General features: G+C 43.9%; 1 protein-coding gene across 2 annotated transcripts in view; it reads left to right on the top strand.

Annotated features, from left to right (window-relative positions):
• Window positions 1–17,591, top strand: part of Slc14a2 (solute carrier family 14 member 2) — a 438,498-nt gene that overhangs the window by 384,023 nt on the left and 36,884 nt on the right. For both annotated transcript variants that reach the window (XM_021214198.1, XM_021214199.1), the window contains 4 exons: window positions 5,307–5,435; window positions 8,876–9,068; window positions 15,793–15,940; window positions 17,283–17,417. In XM_021214198.1, coding sequence (XP_021069857.1) covers window positions 5,307–5,435; window positions 8,876–9,068; window positions 15,793–15,940; window positions 17,283–17,417 — 605 coding nt within the window. The remainder of the gene's footprint in view (window positions 1–5,306; window positions 5,436–8,875; window positions 9,069–15,792; window positions 15,941–17,282; window positions 17,418–17,591) is intronic.

The raw sequence follows: 17,591 nt of genomic DNA, 5'->3' as shown, positions 1-17,591 counted from the left end.
ACAGGACAGGAGGTGGGCAACAGAAGAGAGTAAGAGAATGCATCATTCATGAAAATGGAAGGAGAACCATTGAGGGGCAGTCAGCAGACTGAAATGGAAAGAAAGAGAATAAATGAAAAGATTTTATCAATAATCCAAATAAAGCCTCGGAAAGGTCGCTCAATGAGTACCGGGCAATGACATTGCTAACAGGACATCTCTGGATTATCTCCCCTCCCCCACCACTGCTCACCCTTCTTGCTGATCTGGGAGCAAAATCATTCACCTTATTTGTGGTTAGGGTCTTCTTAGGAGCACCCCAGACTACAGGGTTCAGAGCATTTAAGTTTTTGTTACAAATGCATCCCAGCTGTCATCCTGTCTGATGTATGGCTGGGAAAGATCGTTTTCCCCTTTGAAGGCTGCCTCTTCACTCCTGTGATGGTTTCCTTTGCCATGAAAAAGAGGGTTTGAGTTTTATGAAATCCTATCTGATCTGTCATTTATTAGGGCTGTTCCTGTGCCATTGGGGTCCTTCTCAGAGAATACAAGCCTTTATCTTAAGGTATTTTACCTATGTTTTCCTCCAGTCATTTCAAAGTTGCAGGTCTTATTGCTAAGGTTTTTGATGCACTTGGAGCTGATTTTTATTTGGAGTAAGATGTGTGGATCTATTTTGGTTGGGCCTACTTATCATACCCCATTTGTTAAAGAAGGTATCTGTACTGGCTAGTTTTGTGTCAACTTGACACAGGCTGGAGTTATCACAGAGAAAGGAGCTTCAGTTTGGGAATGCCTACATGAGATCCAGCTGTAAGGCATTTTCTCAATTAGTGATCAAAGGGGGAAGAGCCCCTTGTGGGTGATACCATCCCTGGGCTTGGGTTCTATAAGAGAGCAAGCTGAGCAAGCCAGGGAAAGCAAGCCAGTAAAGAACATCCCTCCATGGCCTCTGCATCAGCTCCTGCTCCCTGACCTGCTTGAGTTCCAGTCCTGACTTCTTTCAGTGATGAACAGCAATGTGGAAATGTAAGCTGAATAAACCCTTTTCTCCCCAACTGCTTCTTGGTCATGATGTTTGTGCAGGAATAGAAACCCTGACTAAGACAGTATCTTTTTTTCCAAATGAACATTTTAAGCACCTTTGTAACTGAGCAGGTTTGTTCCTGGGTCCTTTGCTCCCTTAATCTGTGTGCTCATTTTGTGCCACTTCGAGCCATGCCTCTGTGGTGTGGAGATGTCCTGTGATGCCTCCAGCACTGCCCTTTCTGCTTTGTCTTTCTGCTTTGGGCCATTCTCTGCCTTTTGTGATTCCATCTGGAGAGGTTTTTTTCTTCTCTGTGCATCAGTAGAGAGTGTCACTCTGAATCTGTAGGTTTCTTTCAGCAATTTAGTCATCTCACAGTGTGAATTCTGCCAATGCAGAAATATGGGGGAAGTTTTTCATCTTCTGTTGCCCTCTTCAATTTCTTAATCCACTGTTTCTAAGTTTTTGCTGCAGAATTCATCACTTCCTTGGTTAGTTTTCCTAGGAGGTAGTTTTTAAGTTATTGTGAATGAGATCAGCCCGCAGTTTCTTTCTTCATTAGTTTGTCATTGGTGTGTAGAAAAGCTACTGAGGTTTGAGTGTTGGGTTTATACCCTTTAGCTTTGCTGAAAGTATTTATCAGCCCCAGGAGTTTCCAGGTGTAGTATGTAGAGCAATGTCTTAAGTGTAGGATCGGGTCATCTTCTAATTGAGAGAACTTACTTCTTCCTTTCCTGTTTGTATGCTCTCTGTTTCTTTTCTTATATTATTGCTCTAGCTAAGACTTAGAGCACTATATTGAATTAAGTTGGAGCAAGCAAACAATGCCCACTCATTTCTTATCTTTAAGGCATGCTTTCTGTTTTCCCCATGTTGTATAATATGGCCACAGCTTTGATGTAAGCAGTACTTACTGTGCTGGGGGTTATTTTATATTCCTAGATTCTACAAAGCATTCATCATGAAGAGGTGTTGGATTTTGTCAAAGTCGTTTCCTGTAGCCATTAAAATTATAATGTGGTTTCTAACCTTAAATCTATATATTACCTGTACTTATTTTCATGCGTTGAACTATCCTTACATAGCTGCAATGAAACCAAATCAGACATAGTGTGTGTTCTTTTCAATGTGTTTTGGATTTAGTTTGAAAGTATTTTATTGGGAGTTTTTATATGCGTGTTCACCAGGGGTATTGGTCAGAGTGGTGGTGGTAGTGGTGGTGGTGCATTATCTAGTTTTAGTATAAGGGCAATGCTGGCCTCATAAAATGAGTTTGGTAATGTTCTTTTCCTTGCCACTTTATGAAACATTTTGAGGAGCATAGCTGTTAGCTCGTTTTACTTGATAGATAATTCAGTGGCAAATTGTTCTGGGTCTGTTACCTTGCTCAGTATAACTTTTTCCAATTCCATCATTGACTTGCAAATTTCATAATTTAATTATTTAACAGCTGAATAATATGGCATTCTGTAAATGCACCGCATTTTCATTCCATCCATTGACCGGGTGGTGGCCACTCCGGCTGACACTACAGCGTCGCACGTGGATGAGCAAGTATCCCTAGAGTGGGCACCGAGTCTTTACGTGTATTTTCATAAGTGGCAGAGCTGGGTCATATAGGAGATCTATATCCAACTGCTTAAGGCAACTTCATCCTGATTTCCATAATGTCTATGCTGCTGTGGCACTGTCCAAGAGTGAGCATGGGTTTCCCTCCCCCACATCCTTGCCAACATTTATTGTCATTTGTTTTCTGAATCTTAGCAGTTCTCGCTGTGGGGTAAGATGAAATCTCAAAGCCATTTTAATTGCAATTCCCTGCTGGATAAAATTATCGAATGAACACTTTTTAAAAAATATTTCTTAGCCTTTGGTATTTCTTCTTTGGAGAACTCTCTCAGATTTAAACACTCCCCCCCCACACACACACAGACACCTTTCTTTTATAGTCACGAGATTTTATTAAGCTATAAAATTTATTGTTATTTATATATATATATATATATATATATATATATATATATGGATAGATTTTAATAAAGGTTTCCTTACAAACCACATTCTAAATACATACCTGTATATAATATTTTTATATAATTAGTAGCATAAAATTCATATTTCTTCAAGATATTCTGAATGTAAAACTGTTAAAAGTATGATTTTTGTATTAAGGATGATATGTATGTTTATATGAGATATACATGCATACATTTATACATACGTACAGACATACACACACTGCATGTATCACTGGTCTGTTTATCTCGCCATCTTCTGGTCTGAGGTTTGACCAGCTCTTGTTGTTCGAAAGCCTCGAGCTGCGTTGTTGGACTTCTTACTCAGGAGCTCTCTGGCCTTTTTAATGTAAGCATCGTGGCCATAGAGTTTAATGCAAGCATCATGGGCATAGAGTTTAATGTAAGCATCGTGGCCATAGAGTTTAATGCAAGCATCATGGGCATAGGGTTTTCTCTTAAAACCACCTCAGCACTCGGCACTGCGTGAAGCCTGAGAGGTTCCTCCTTCATTCTCACTTGGTTCTAGGGTGGTTTTTTTTTTTCTTCTCTAGTTTCTTCAGTGAGTCACTGTTCACTCAAGAAATTATACTTCACTCTCCAGTATTTGTGAAACTTCTTTTTTAAAGACTTATTTTATTTTTAATCATAATTTTATAATTATTTTATTTATAGTCATTTTTATTTAATAAAATGAAAATTTGTGTGTGTGTGTGTGTGTGTGTGTGTGTGTGTGTGTGCACAAAACCTGATTCATTGGATCTCACAGAACTGGACTTACAGGTGGTTGTGAGCCACCCAGTGTGGGTCTTGGAACTCGAACTTGGGTCCCGTAGAAGAAGACTGACTATGTGCTCTTAACCACTGATTTCACTCTACCCCCTCCCAGTGGGTAATTTCTTTGGCATCTTTCTGTTGATTTATGTTATTCTACTGAGATCTGATCAAATGAAAGAAATTATTTTAACTCTTATACTTCTTACAACTTAATTTGTGACCTAGGATTTTTCCATAGCACCATAGGTTACTGAGTATCCTATCGCTGCTATATGATAAGGTATGCTTCTTTGGAGATTAAAATAATAATACTTTTTAGAGATGATAAAGTAAAACTTCTATGAAAAGTATAGTAAAGGGTGGGGTGACACAGGGGAGTAAAAAAGGAAAATGGAATTAGAAATGAGGAGTCTGGGTGACTTTTTTTCTATGTCCTTGAAAATTAGAGACTGCTGTACATATGCAGGGGATAGAAGAGCCAGCTGAGTTTCCATGCTCTTTCCTTCATTGTGATTTACACTGGTGCTGAGCCTATGTGCTACAAATGCTATCTAATGTCTGCCGAATCTGTCCTTATGTTTCCCTTGTTTCTGTACCTCTGATAGGCAAAATTAGGTCTGTAGTCTGTGGTTTATACAAGCCCTTCACACCTTCTGAGAGTCCCCAGTTCATAACCACTAGGGTAGCTAATGTTCTAGCTGGAGGATGTTTCCATATGTATCTTGAAGGTTGGAAGTAACGGCAGCCTTAGTATCTATAGAAGCAGATCCATCATTTTACTCTTTAAACCCCTAAGCAGTAGTCATTTCGATAGAGAGGTGAGACCACAGAATGTAATGGATGCTGCTCTGTAGCAGTAAGCCACACAGTGGACAGACAGGTGGCACCTACCAACCTGAGACTCAAAGTCCAGAATGACTCTCAGTCAACTAAGTATGCTCGCAGACAGTGTGGTTGATGGACCCTTTCCATAAACACACCTCTGCCTTCTGAGAGTCCTCTTGACTATCCTGTTGACTTGCATCACCCTCCTCCCACTACTCAACTGTCTTGTGGGGCTGTGGCTAGGACAGACTCCATTCTGGCTCTCTGACTTGTGATCATTTCTGTCTATAGACCCCTACATCAATCTGTTGTAAACAATGGGTTTCCTCTCAAGATGGCACCTGGCACAGGCCCCTGAGGCAGGAAAAAAATCACCTCTCTCCTGCCCGAGAGGCCATTGTCAGAAAGAACCACCACTTAACTTCAGCTATCATGACAACTTTTTATTTCTGAAGCATTTCCTTTCTTTCTCTTTGGGTATATTTTCTTTTCTACTCACCCTGACACTTTTCTTTCGCTGGACCACATACAGGTGGTTTCTAGTCTTCCTTCTTACCTGGGGGGGGGGGGAGGGTGTCTCACTTCTCATCTATTATTTAAGGGATCATCTAAATTATACAAATTCTGGAGACGAAAGTTCAACTATCAAAGGTTAATGCAAAATAACTTCTATCCCAACCCAGGTCAGCCATCGCCTCCGGACTCCATGGCTATAACGGGATGCTGGTGGGACTGCTGATGGCTGTCTTCTCGGAGAAGTTAGACTACTACTGGTGGCTTCTGTTTCCTGTGACCTTCACATCCATGGCCTGGTAAGGGACCGCCCTGTTTCTGCTCACAGAGATGTTCCTTGGGTTGGGATGGGACATGCACAGATGAGTTTGACTAGCAAGACACCATGAAAATCTATACATTCATGACTTTACAAGCATTACAGTGGGGGGTACGTGAAGATATGGATTGCCAGAGATCTGTTGAAGCAGGAAAAAAAATCCCCACGTGTCTTATTGAGCTGATAATCTTCCTTCATAAGTAATAAAGGCTGATATTTATTAAATAGTTTGTAAGCACCAGGCATAGTCCTAAGTGAGATGTGATTATATTTATTCCCAGTTTGCAGAATAAAAGACTAAGGCATAGAGAAGGCATATTCCAGGTCATACATTCAGAGATTTTGAGGCCGGCTTGCTGATTCTAGAATCTGCATTATTAAACTCCAGGCTACATGGGAATGACGGACTGTCTGACCTAACTAAGCCCTCTAGTCTGAAAATGCACACAAGGTTTTCTTGGATCAGGAGCTTTGTATGCAAAGCACGGTCTTTGAACTAGAGCTTTCAGTTGAGAGCTTCCTCGAGAGGTAAGAGAGTTAGGACCAAACATCCGTTGAATACAGAGTGCACTTAGCCATTCACACACAGGATCTTAATTTTGTTTGAATTTAAAGCAGGTCAGTAAAGTGTCCAAATGCCCAACAGTATGCCTGCTATTTTATGAACCTATGTCCCCCCAACATTTCACATCGCACATCTCTACCACCATGCTCTCAACTCCTCTTAGACATGGTGATTTATTCCTGTTCTGAGCAATAAATCAGACATAGTGATTTATTCTTAACATCTCCAAGAAGTAAATGTCTTTCTTGTGTTTCAAAGTCTGGAGTTCCTAAAACTAGTTAGTTCAATTTAGCTTAAGCACTGTTTCATTGCGCTTTCATAGTGCCTGCAAATAAATTACTGCATTAGGCATTTGGAGCAATTTATTTTTCTTCTTGGGGGTTTCTATCTTCCTTGATACACTGGGGCAAAAAAAAAAAAATGGTCATTTCTGTAGGGGGTTTCCTTAATGCTTCCCACAGGGCCCCCAGGGAGGAGCAGAGCTTACCCTCATTTGCATGCATTGTTTTATAACTACATAGATTCAATCCCTTCCCATGGCCTCTCTGCCATATGGCACTGGATGGGAGCTTAGAATTCAATAACTCCAACCCCATTTCTCAAATTAAAAGGCAGAAAATACTGGATCCTGCTCTGGGTGGAATTCTGCACTGCCTCTACGCTGGTGAATGCATTGATTCATCCACAAAGCCTTTAAAACTCAGTCCATTTAGCCTGGGGATTATACTGCTGTTTACCTGAGACTACTCACAGAGCACAGGGACTATTGAGACGTGTGGCTAAGGAGAAACTGCTGTTCTCTTGGGTTTATGGGTTTTCTTTCCTTTATTAAGTAGTTTATAGGAGGTAAATTAATAAACTAGTAAGTAAAAGTTCTTTCAAGATGTGTTTAATGCTTTGGGAAACGTGGGAGTGACTCCAAACATGGATGGTCAGGGAGAAACCCATGGCAGATAAGAATTTGAGTTGTTACACACATGACAGGAAGTCATGTGACATCTAACAGCCAGGGTGAAGGAAAATAGAAGACCCTAAATGGAGGATGGAATACATCCAAGAAATACAGGCAGGACCAGAGGCTGAAACCCTGAGAGTGACAAAGATGCAGCAAGAAGTGAGAGTGCATGAGGGTATAAACCACCATATGCACTCTATAAATATTTGGGGTTTTACTACATCTATAGTAAATGAGGGAAACGGTTGCAAGGTTTGGGTTAGAGCAATGATGTAAACTCAAAACCAAGTAAGCAGCACTGCCTACAAAGTGTAGAACGGGTTTAGATGGAGCGAGAGTGGGTGCAGAATCCTAAGAGTCACTAAAAAGATCCACAGAGACGGGAGCTCTTAGACTAGGGTAAGATCCATGAATGTCTGCAGAAGAAACTGAGTTTGGGGTTTGTTTAAGGGAGACAGAGGCAGCAAGGCTTTCTGAGAAGCTGGTGATAAGAAAGGGAGGGGTATTCAATACACCACTGAAATTCGCCTAAGTGTGTGGGCTATGTAGCAATCTATGAGCAAAACAGGGAGCCCGAAGCCAGCAAAACCCCTGTCTACACAGTGCATGAGAAAATCCTGTCTCTACACAGGTGTTGAGACGGCAGCTGAGCATAGAGATCTAGAAGAATGATGGAGTCAAATCTGAAAGGCAGGAGCATATAGATGATGTTTCATCTAGGGGGACTAAAGAATGTCACCCAGAGCAGAAGGCTGAAGAGAGATAGGATCCAAGTCAGAACCAAGGAATCTCCCAATAACTAGATGTCTGGCAGAAAAAAAAAGGGATAACATCATGGCGAGGAACTTAAAACAGAGTACACAGAGAGTAATCTAAGAAAGTTCCATGTCATGGTAGCCCACACAGAGAGTATTTCCATACAGTGCCAGATTCCAATTTTCATTTAAGAGGAAGGGAGTGGACTAGCCAAGTGAGCTGTCACTTAGTGAACTTGACAAGAGCCATTTCTATGCTATAATTGAGAACACATACCTGACTGGATGGGGTTCTGGAACAATGGGAGCAGAACGGCCGGGATAACAGATCACCGGCCCTTCCGAGCAGGGCCGCTGTGAAACAGCAGACACGGGAAAGGCGTGTGTGCCAAGGGAAACAGAGAAAGTATTTGAAAGTAGACACAACTAGGTGTCCCATGTCCTGGCAAGGATGACCTGGAAGAAAAAGAGATGTATGCTACAAAGATTATTGTAAGAGTAAAGTCCTTAGAAGGATGGAGTGAGAGATGTATGGGGTATCTGGAGTGGCTGGTCCCTTCCGGTAGAAGATGTAGCTGGGAGAAATGTATTTCTTTACACTGTTCACTTAGCCTCTAAGTTATAAGAGCCTGGATTTGCATTCAGCTCCATTTATGTCCAAAATCCATGCTCTTTCCCAGGAATGGACCAGAGTCCAAGGAGGCAGAGTGTGCAAGCAACTGAAAGTTTTGTTTTATCTGGCAGTCCCCAGAGTGGGTCCAGAAAGGCCAACCTTGTTCATTGCCTACATGTTATAGTATCATCTGTCTAGAAAGTCAGACCCTACAGATGCTGTCCCAGCCCCAGGCCACAGCTATCCAAATGAGTCAAAGGCAATCACGACATTTTATAAGGATCGTGCTCTGTTTGGTTTTCTTCGTTAAATGGAAAAAGAAGAAGTATTTAAACTATTTCACAAGGTATTCCATTCAAATTATTGTGTTTTTAATTGGCTTTCTCAAACTGAGAGTTTCTCAATCCCGGATCAGTGAACCACTAGAATCCCAAGGGAAGCAAGAAGACCGGGGATGGTAGACATTCCTATGGCCAGAGATAAAGCCTGAGGACACTCACTGTGACTAATCCCTTGTGTCTTCTTGCTACAGCCCCATTATTTCTAGTGCCTTGAGTACCATCTTCGCCAAGTGGGACCTGCCCGTCTTCACACTGCCCTTCAACATCGCCTTAACACTGTACCTGGCAGCTACGGGCCACTACAACCTTTTCTTCCCCACGACACTCATCAAGCCTGCGTCTTCAGCTCCCAATATCACCTGGACAGAGATCGAAATGCCTTTGGTAAGTTACCCAACAGCAATGAGCAGAGAACCCTGGACTCGACTATGGACCCTTTAACTTACCAGCTTATGGATTAGCCAGGTTCTATCCTTCAACAGAAATCAGATGAGGCTGGTCATGGCAGTGCACATGCTTAATTATGGCATTCAGAGGAGGTATATGAAGGTGGAATTCTATAAGCTCAAGGCCAGCCTGGTCTACAAAGGGATCTCCAGGCCGGCATAATGAGAACCTGTCTCAATGTAAAAGAAAGAGGGGGAGGGAAAGAGGCCAAATGATGGCCTCCACACAGACTAGAAAGGCTTGAAGCCACATCCATACATCCAACAAATCTCTACTAGATAGCTGTCACATTCTTGAAACTTTCAGCTACCAACAATATTCCTGAAAGAAGCCAATCATGAAACGAGAGCAGAGACCACCCACAGTGAACAGTGAGTGCGAAGTCAGCAATTCAGGGTAGCTGCCGTGAGTGGAAAGATTAGATGAGATGGACCATTTGATAAGTCAGTGAGAGACTAATCGAGACTTTAAAGTAGTATTGAATTGGGTATTATCTAGAGAAGATGGGATAGATTTCTTTTTCTCACATACTCGCTATCTGTAGTTCTCAAGCAAGGGATAGTTTTGCTCCTTGGAAACTTTAGTTGATGTCTGGAAATACGTTTTATTGTCAAGCATGACCAGTGGTAAGGATATGACTCAGTTGGTCGAGTGCATGCCTAGAATAGATGAAGTTGTCATTGGATCCCCAGTACTATAGACACCAAGTCTAGAGGCATATGACACACGGAAGATGGGAACAGAATGACCAGCTAATCCTCATCTACATGCCAACTTTGAGGCAGGTAGGGGATGCATGTCTAAAAACAGAGGAAGAAAGATAGAAAGGACTGGAAGAAGGGGGTAAAAAGGAAGAGAGAGCTTAAGAATATGTACTGGACTAGGGACATGGCTTAACAGGTAAAAGTGTTTGCCATGCATATATGATAATATGAATTCACCTGAAGTCAACCCTCAGAAAGCACACTGGGTGGAACTAACCAACTCCCAAGGCCTTCCTATGTCCTCCACACGTGCTGTGGCCCCCAGGTGCCCACACTCATACCCACCATGCACACGTGCACACGTGCACACATGCATGCATGCATGCATGCATGCACACAGGCACACACATGTGTGCATGGATATATTAATAAAATAGAGTGCTAGTATTTAGTGAGTAGAATCCAGGGACACTGTTAAATGTCCTACAAAGCACAGAGCAACTCCCTTCCACTAGTAAAGAATTATATAATTGAGATGCCAATAAAGCCAGAGTTGAGGAATTCTATTTATAACCTGCTTACAAAGTGCGTGTTTATTTACTCTCTTGATCTCTAGACATTAAGGATTAAGAGGTATAATTTAAAATCTACCATAAGATTTTGAAAGTATATAGAATTATAAAATCCCAGCCTTGTTAACAAATGTAGAAATAGCTACAAACTAGCACTTTAGTATCATATATAATACTTTACTGTTGTATAAATGCAAGCTGATTATGTACCACACTATCCTGCACCTTATTATATTAACTCATTTCACCCCATGGGTACTGCCATTTCTCCCAGTTTACAAATGAGGAAACTACAGCACAGAAACAATTGTCCAAGGACCACATGCAGCTAGTATCTAGCTTAATATCCAAGCAGGTGTTGCAAAATTCTAACTGTGAACCTCCATCTCATACTCCCAGGCAAGTAGGGTGTGTGCCTCAGCGTGGGGCAGTCACTGTATGCTGAAACTTACTACTTTTCAAAAGAGTCCACTGTCACCAGGTCCCTTAATCATAGGCATGTTCTACGTGGTCCTTGGCAATCCACTCCCCCCCCCACATTTACCCCACACTCCTAGCTCTGCTTCCTGGAGTACCTAGGTGTACTGGCTAGTTTTGTGTCAGCTTGACACAGGCTGGAGTTATCACAGAGAAAGGAGCTTCAGTTGGGGAAACGCCTCCATGAGATCCAACTGCAAGGCATTTTCTCAATTAGTGATCAAGCCAGGAGGTCTCCTTGTGGGTGGTGCCATCTCTGGGCATGTAGTCTTGGGTTCTATTAAGAGAGCAGGCTGAGCAAGCCAGGAGAATCAAGCCAGTAAAGAACATCCCTCCATGGCTTCTGCATCAGCTCCTGCTTTCTGACCTGCTTGAGTTCCAGTCCTGACTTCCTTGGATTTTAAAAGAGAGCAGGCTGAGCAAGCCAGGGGANGCAAGCCAGTAAAGAACATCCCTCCATGGCTTCTGCGTCAGCTCCTGCTTTCTGACCTGCTTGAGTTCCAGTCCTGACTTCCTTTGGTGATAAACAGCAATGTGGCAAATGTAAGCGGAATAAACCCTTTCCTCCCCAACTGCTTCTTGGTCATGTTTGTGCAGGAATAGAAACCCTGACTAAGACACTAGGGTTTCACTCTGTCATGACCTTTTCAGTGTTTGAAAACAACCTCAGATATAAACAGGTTTGACTTCTGGGTCCTCCCTGCTCAGCCACAGCTGCTGTATATACCGGAGCCTCAGTGTGGCTCTCGGCTGGTGCTTGGCTCCCCTACTTCAGGGTCTTCCGGGGACAACCACACTCTAAACCTGAGCCGATCCAAACGGAAGTACTTCTTCCCACTTCCTGTGTGTCAAACTCTGGGTCAAATAATGTGAGGGATTTTGAGTTTATAAACACTCGGCTGGCTGACAAGCTGTCTTTGGTATCACTCCATTCCTCATGAATACTTTTCCAGAAAGAAAGTGTCTCTTCTTGCCTTAAAACAGACAGCTTTCTCTTTTTAAGTTTCTAGAGCTAAGTAGGGTTGGAACCTAAACCCAAGAGGATGGAAAACTCAAAGTCCCGCCTTTATAGGAAGGCCTGGCTCCAAGGGCAAGCCAATAGCAAAAAGGCACAAGAGGCGAAGCTAAACCTTATTGTCAAAGGTGAGCCGTCTGACAGTCAAAAAGAACAGAGGCCCTGTCCACTGTCAGCCATAGGCACATCATGGCACAATCTAAGATTAGTCTCAGCTTATGTGCAAGGGCAGATACCTCCGTGCTGCAGTGACTGGTGTGATGTGGGTCACAGAGAAAAGATGCCAGACTGCGCACAGAAAATGATTGAACACAAATCTGGGTATCTTGAGGCCCAAGCTCATCCTCTCAGCTGCCCAGCACTCCACTACTCTTGACCACCGGTAAATTCTCTCCCCGACACCATCCTAATCGGAGTCTGGAAGAACCAATTCCCTTTCACTTCTATCCTGAAAGAGCGGGGTAGATGGTCCACTTCTTTGTGTAAGCAGCCTGTGGGTACCTGGGAATTACGAAAGGGAGGCAGGTGCTCTGTAAATTTCCACTGTCCACCTGACTGCCCTTTACCTCAGGTGTCTGCAGTAGCCTGGCAGGGCAGCATGGAGCAGAGGCAGTACACAGTTCACAGGATCCCTGCAGGTGGAAGCACTTCATTCTAAACACAGGCTCTATCCAAGGACGCTGTCCCCAAATTCCTCTCATTCTTGATTGCTTGGGCTTACAACCTGTGTTCCCAAATGGAGAGGTGGAAGTTGGACTCCGCATTCCACATTCCTCAGACAGACGTCCCTACGTCATTGGACACCTGCTGAGACTTCCAGGCCACATCTTCTGGGTCCTTAAAAATAAGACCTGGCCCAGGCCCCACTTGAGTGTTCCTTCCCTAAGCTTGTAGCAAAGTTCATTATTAAAGGCCACCCACTGGAAAACAAAAGATTCCAACATTCAAAAGTTCTCTGGGGGTCAAACACTGCTCCCTAAAGAAATTAGACGTATTCTAAAATTGAATTCTATCGATAAACACAAAGTTCTCAAAAGGACAAAGAGGGTGATCTGTGAATCCAGTAGACATCTGTAGCAGAAACAGCAGGGGGCGGGGCTGCACAGCCTCAAAAGCATTTTCTATCAGAGGACCTAAATGAGGACTGCCTGCGATATCAAGGATTGCAGGTGCAGTCAATGTCAGCCAATCAGGAACTTCTGTTTAGAAGAGATGCTTTCTTGGGACCCATGGGGCTCGAATGGAGAATATTAAAGGAGCTTGCAGCAGTGTTCAGAGAGCTTGGTATGACATTTCTCACCTGCTCCCAGAGTCTCTGTCATTGACTCTGAGCCAACTTGCCCCCAACACCCAAGGGCGGGTAGGGTTGGGCTTCGAGTAGTCCAGGGCACAGACAACAGACATCAAACTGCCACAGTGATACTCACGTGCACACAGCGAAGCACACCGTTGTCTTCAGATTCCCTGCGGAGAAGCCAGGCTAGATTTGTTGTTGAAATCTCCCCAGAGGTTCCAGTGAACAGAAAGCCTGAAAATCACTAATCAGTCGTTATACAGTTATTAAGCATGTGTTTATGCTGAAAGGGCTCTCATCTCTTAGAGTCACACGATCTGCTAATACAGAAAAGAACTACAGAATTCTTTTTCTAAACTGTGAATTTTTATTTATTTTTGTTTGTTCTCTTTTTTCTTTTTTTAAGTAGATTTTTTTTTCTTACCTAGTGTATCCTGAATATGGTTTCCCCTCCCTCTACTCCTCCCAGTTCCTTCCTGTGACCTCTCCCATCCGGATCCACTCCCTTTCTGCCTCTCATTAGAAAGCAAAGAGCCTTTTAGGGGAGAATAATAAATAACTGGTCAGATAAAACAAAAACTAAGACATCCGAATGGGGCAAAACAAACAGAAGGAAAAGCACCCAAGAGACGGCACAAGAATCAGAGACCCACTCGTTCACACACTCGGGAGTTCCCTAAGAACACTAAAGTGGAGGCCATCGTCTGCACAGAGGACCTGGTACTGATCCGTCAAGCCCTGTGTGGGCGGCCTCAGGCTCTGTGAGGTCATATGGGCTTTGATCAGTGGTGTTCTCCATCCCCTCTGGCTCTTCCACTCTTTCTGCCTCCTCTTCTGTGGGGTTCCCTGAGCCATAGGGGAGGTATTTGATGGAGACATTCCATTTAGAGTTTAGAGTTCCAAGGTCTCTCTCACTCTCCTCACATTGTCTGGGTCACTATTTGTGCCCATTTGCTGCCTGAGGAAGCTTTCTCTGATGACGGCTGAGCAAGACCCTGATCTCTGAGTTTAGCAGAGTGTCATTAGGAGTCGTATTTGGTCTTTACCCTAAGACCCTGGGCCATCAAGTCTCAGGCTCTTGGTCACCCAGTGTTGGGTATGGGTTCCAGCTCATGGGGTAGGCTTCAAGTCAAACCAGGCATAGGTTGTTTAGTCCCACAGGTGTGTGCCACCATTGCACTAGCAGATCTGGCAGGCAGGGCAGCATGGTTGATCAAAGGGTTTATGGATGGGTAGGTGTCTGTGTTTCTCTTTGGGTAGTGTGCAGAGTGCCAAAGACCCTGGAATGTAAGGATGAAGGCTCCACGTAGGCACCAGCTCAACTCACATGTGCATGGGTTGTGTGGGTGCTGTCTTCAGCAATGGGGTCTTGGCAGCAGCCAAGTTTGACTGTGAGTTGTTTGGGGATATTCCCATGGACCCTTTTGACCAACAATCCAACTAGATGTAACCTAATCCTGATACTGGTAGCTTCATCTGGTGACAAGAAATGGCCAATTAGGATTCTCTCTCCCCCATTACTTGACAATTTCATTTAGACCACCTTCACATATGTATATATTTTTAGAAAGCTTCTACTCTACTAGGTTTCCATACTGTTCTATTTGTCACTATAACTACAGAATTATTTTAATTGTTTAGATGTGTTGTTAGATGTATATGCACCATGTGCATGTCTAGTGCCTGTGGAATTCAGAACAGGGTACTGGTTCCCATGGAACCAGAGTTATAAATGGTTGTGAGTGACCCTCTGGATATTGGAAACCAAACCCTGATCCTCTGCAAGAGCAACAAATGCTCTTAACTGTTGAGCCATTTCTCCAGCACCCTAGGACTATAGAATTTTTCCAACATAATATATGTATTGATTATTTGGGAATTTCACATCATGCACCCGGATCACACTCAACTTCCCAGTTTTCGCAGGTCCATGTCCCGCTTCTGATCTCAAACCTCCCTCCCCAAGAAGAAGAAAAAGAGACACAAGTCCAATTTCTGTTGCCCAATTTGGATTATAGAATTTTAAAGGTAGAAGGTCGTTAGCTAGGCCAAGCTCCCTCAATGAGGACAAGTCAAGTGTCTGGGTGCAAAGACAGGAAGGGTAACAGACTTTTAGACTAGGAGTCACTTCCAGTGGCTCTACACTAACTGTCACTTATTAAATCTCTACACTGTCACCTATCAAATCGTCCATGAAAACAGCCTAAAATACTTACAATATTCCTAGAACATTTCTAGAATTTCAGAAAGTCTTTAGGAAATACCTCGGTGCCTTATGCCCCAGTGGGAATCTAGGAAGAAGGTACATTCTGGACCTCTCAAAGTTTCTCCTCTCAAAGTAAAAGCCATGTGTTCCCAGAAGCCCTCATGCCCAGCGCTGTGTTAGGGGCTGCACCTGACGGCATGATAAATGCCGGATGCCTGGTAGGTGGTGGAGTGAGGAAATATTTGTTCCAGCCTGTGCCTCCCCTCTTCTCTCTCACGGTGGAGGGCACAGTCATCCTCCGGTTCCCCTTCATTACCCACTGGACTGGTATTGGCCCTGCTGCCTGGATTTTGTGTTATCTGCCTAGTGACCTCCGTTCTGTGGACTTTGCAGCTGTTACAAACCATCCCTGTTGGGGTCGGCCAGGTCTACGGCTGTGACAACCCCTGGACAGGTGGCGTGATCCTGGTGGCTCTGTTTATCTCCTCCCCACTCATCTGCTTGCACGCGGCCATAGGGTCGATCGTGGGGCTGCTAGCAGGTGAGACAGAATCCCACCTTGGCGGGGGGAGCGGAGCAGAAATCTTTAGCAACATTTTTCTCATCCCATTTCTCCTCAGTATACTTTGGAAACCATTCCAGATTCATCTTCACTAGAGTTTCAAACGTCGTCAGGGGGAGAAAAAAATAATCTATTTTCCCCTTTCCTCGAGCCTCCTCCAAAGAGAGCAGACTGAAGTAAGAGGACATGTGGGGGACAGCAAGGACCCTTATGGGGGAGCCCAGCAGTGGAAGGAGTTTGGGCCGAAGCAGTGATGGCCCAAGCTGGGTCCACGTGGTCCAGCCCTTGGAAGTGTTAAAACAAGCTAAAAGGAAAGGTTTCCTAAAATTGGATTGGCATTTCCCAAGTGTAATTTCATATTCCCACACATATGTGTATGTATGTACACACATTTATATATGGATATGCTCTTTCCCATAATAGAGTCAGAAAATAGGGTGGGGACCCTGGCAGTACAAGACTATATTTGAATTAATCTTAATGTTTTGCAAAGACTTTTAGAAACAGAACTTTCCACAAAAAAAAATGTAACTGGAAATAATTTTGAATTTATCAAAACCTCTTAACAGTAATGCAAGAGGCACCGATTCTTTACCCATATTTACCTACTGTCTATACCTGCCCCTGAGGCTCTGACAGTCTAGTCTATATGTCTGGGTGTATTTTTTTGCCAAGCCTCTGAAACAGAATTGAAATGGTTGACAGCACAGCTGCTTGGGAAGGAGGGGAGAGCAGACCTCCCTTCCTAGGCCGCTCCTTAACCCAGACATCATTACACGCACAAGCGCGCGCACACACACACACACACACATACACATGCACAAACACACATGCACACACACACACACGTACTTACACACACACACGCACACACACATGTACTCACACATGCACACACACGTGCACACACACATGCACATGCACGCACACACACGCACACGCATGCACATGCACGCACATGTACACACGTACTTACACACACGCACACACACACATACTTACGAACACACGCGCACACACCCACACACACATGTACTCACATGCACGCACACACACATGTACTCGCACACGCACACGAGCACACACACACACACGTACTCACACTTTCACACACGTACATACCACTGTGTGACCCCAGGACTTTCTCACCGTCTGATTTTCTATAATCTTGTGATACTTACAGAGGCCCCTCTGAAAAGCAGAGCTGGAGGGATATGGTGAATGAGGGGACAGAGGCCACCTTGAGGCCGGGCAGCAGCCATGGGAAGGCCTTTCTTCTGTGGTCCAAAATTACCCAGAAACACCACACCTTCTCTTGTAGCACTGACCGTGGCCACTCCCTTTGAGACAATCTACCTGGGCCTTTGGAGCTACAACTGTGTCCTCTCCTGTGTCGCCATTGGCGGCATGTTCTACGCACTCACCTGGCAGACACACCTGCTGGCGCTTGTCTGTGGTAGGTTTTTTAAGAAAATGACAACCAAGCCCGTCTGACTGGCCTTTCTATGTCTGAGCTAATTCGTTATCAAAATTGGTGGGGACAAGATAAGGACACCCCACTCCCAAAGTGAGGACTCCCGACCCTATGAGAAACAGTGATGAGTGTGCAAGAGGACAAAAGGATGTGCAA

Source organism: Mus pahari, chromosome 15, assembly GCF_900095145.1.
Source record: "Mus pahari chromosome 15, PAHARI_EIJ_v1.1, whole genome shotgun sequence".
Lineage (NCBI taxonomy): Eukaryota > Metazoa > Chordata > Mammalia > Rodentia > Muridae > Mus > Mus pahari.
The sequence above is the reverse complement of the archived record's forward strand: the minus strand, read 5'-3'. Positions and strand labels throughout refer to the sequence as shown.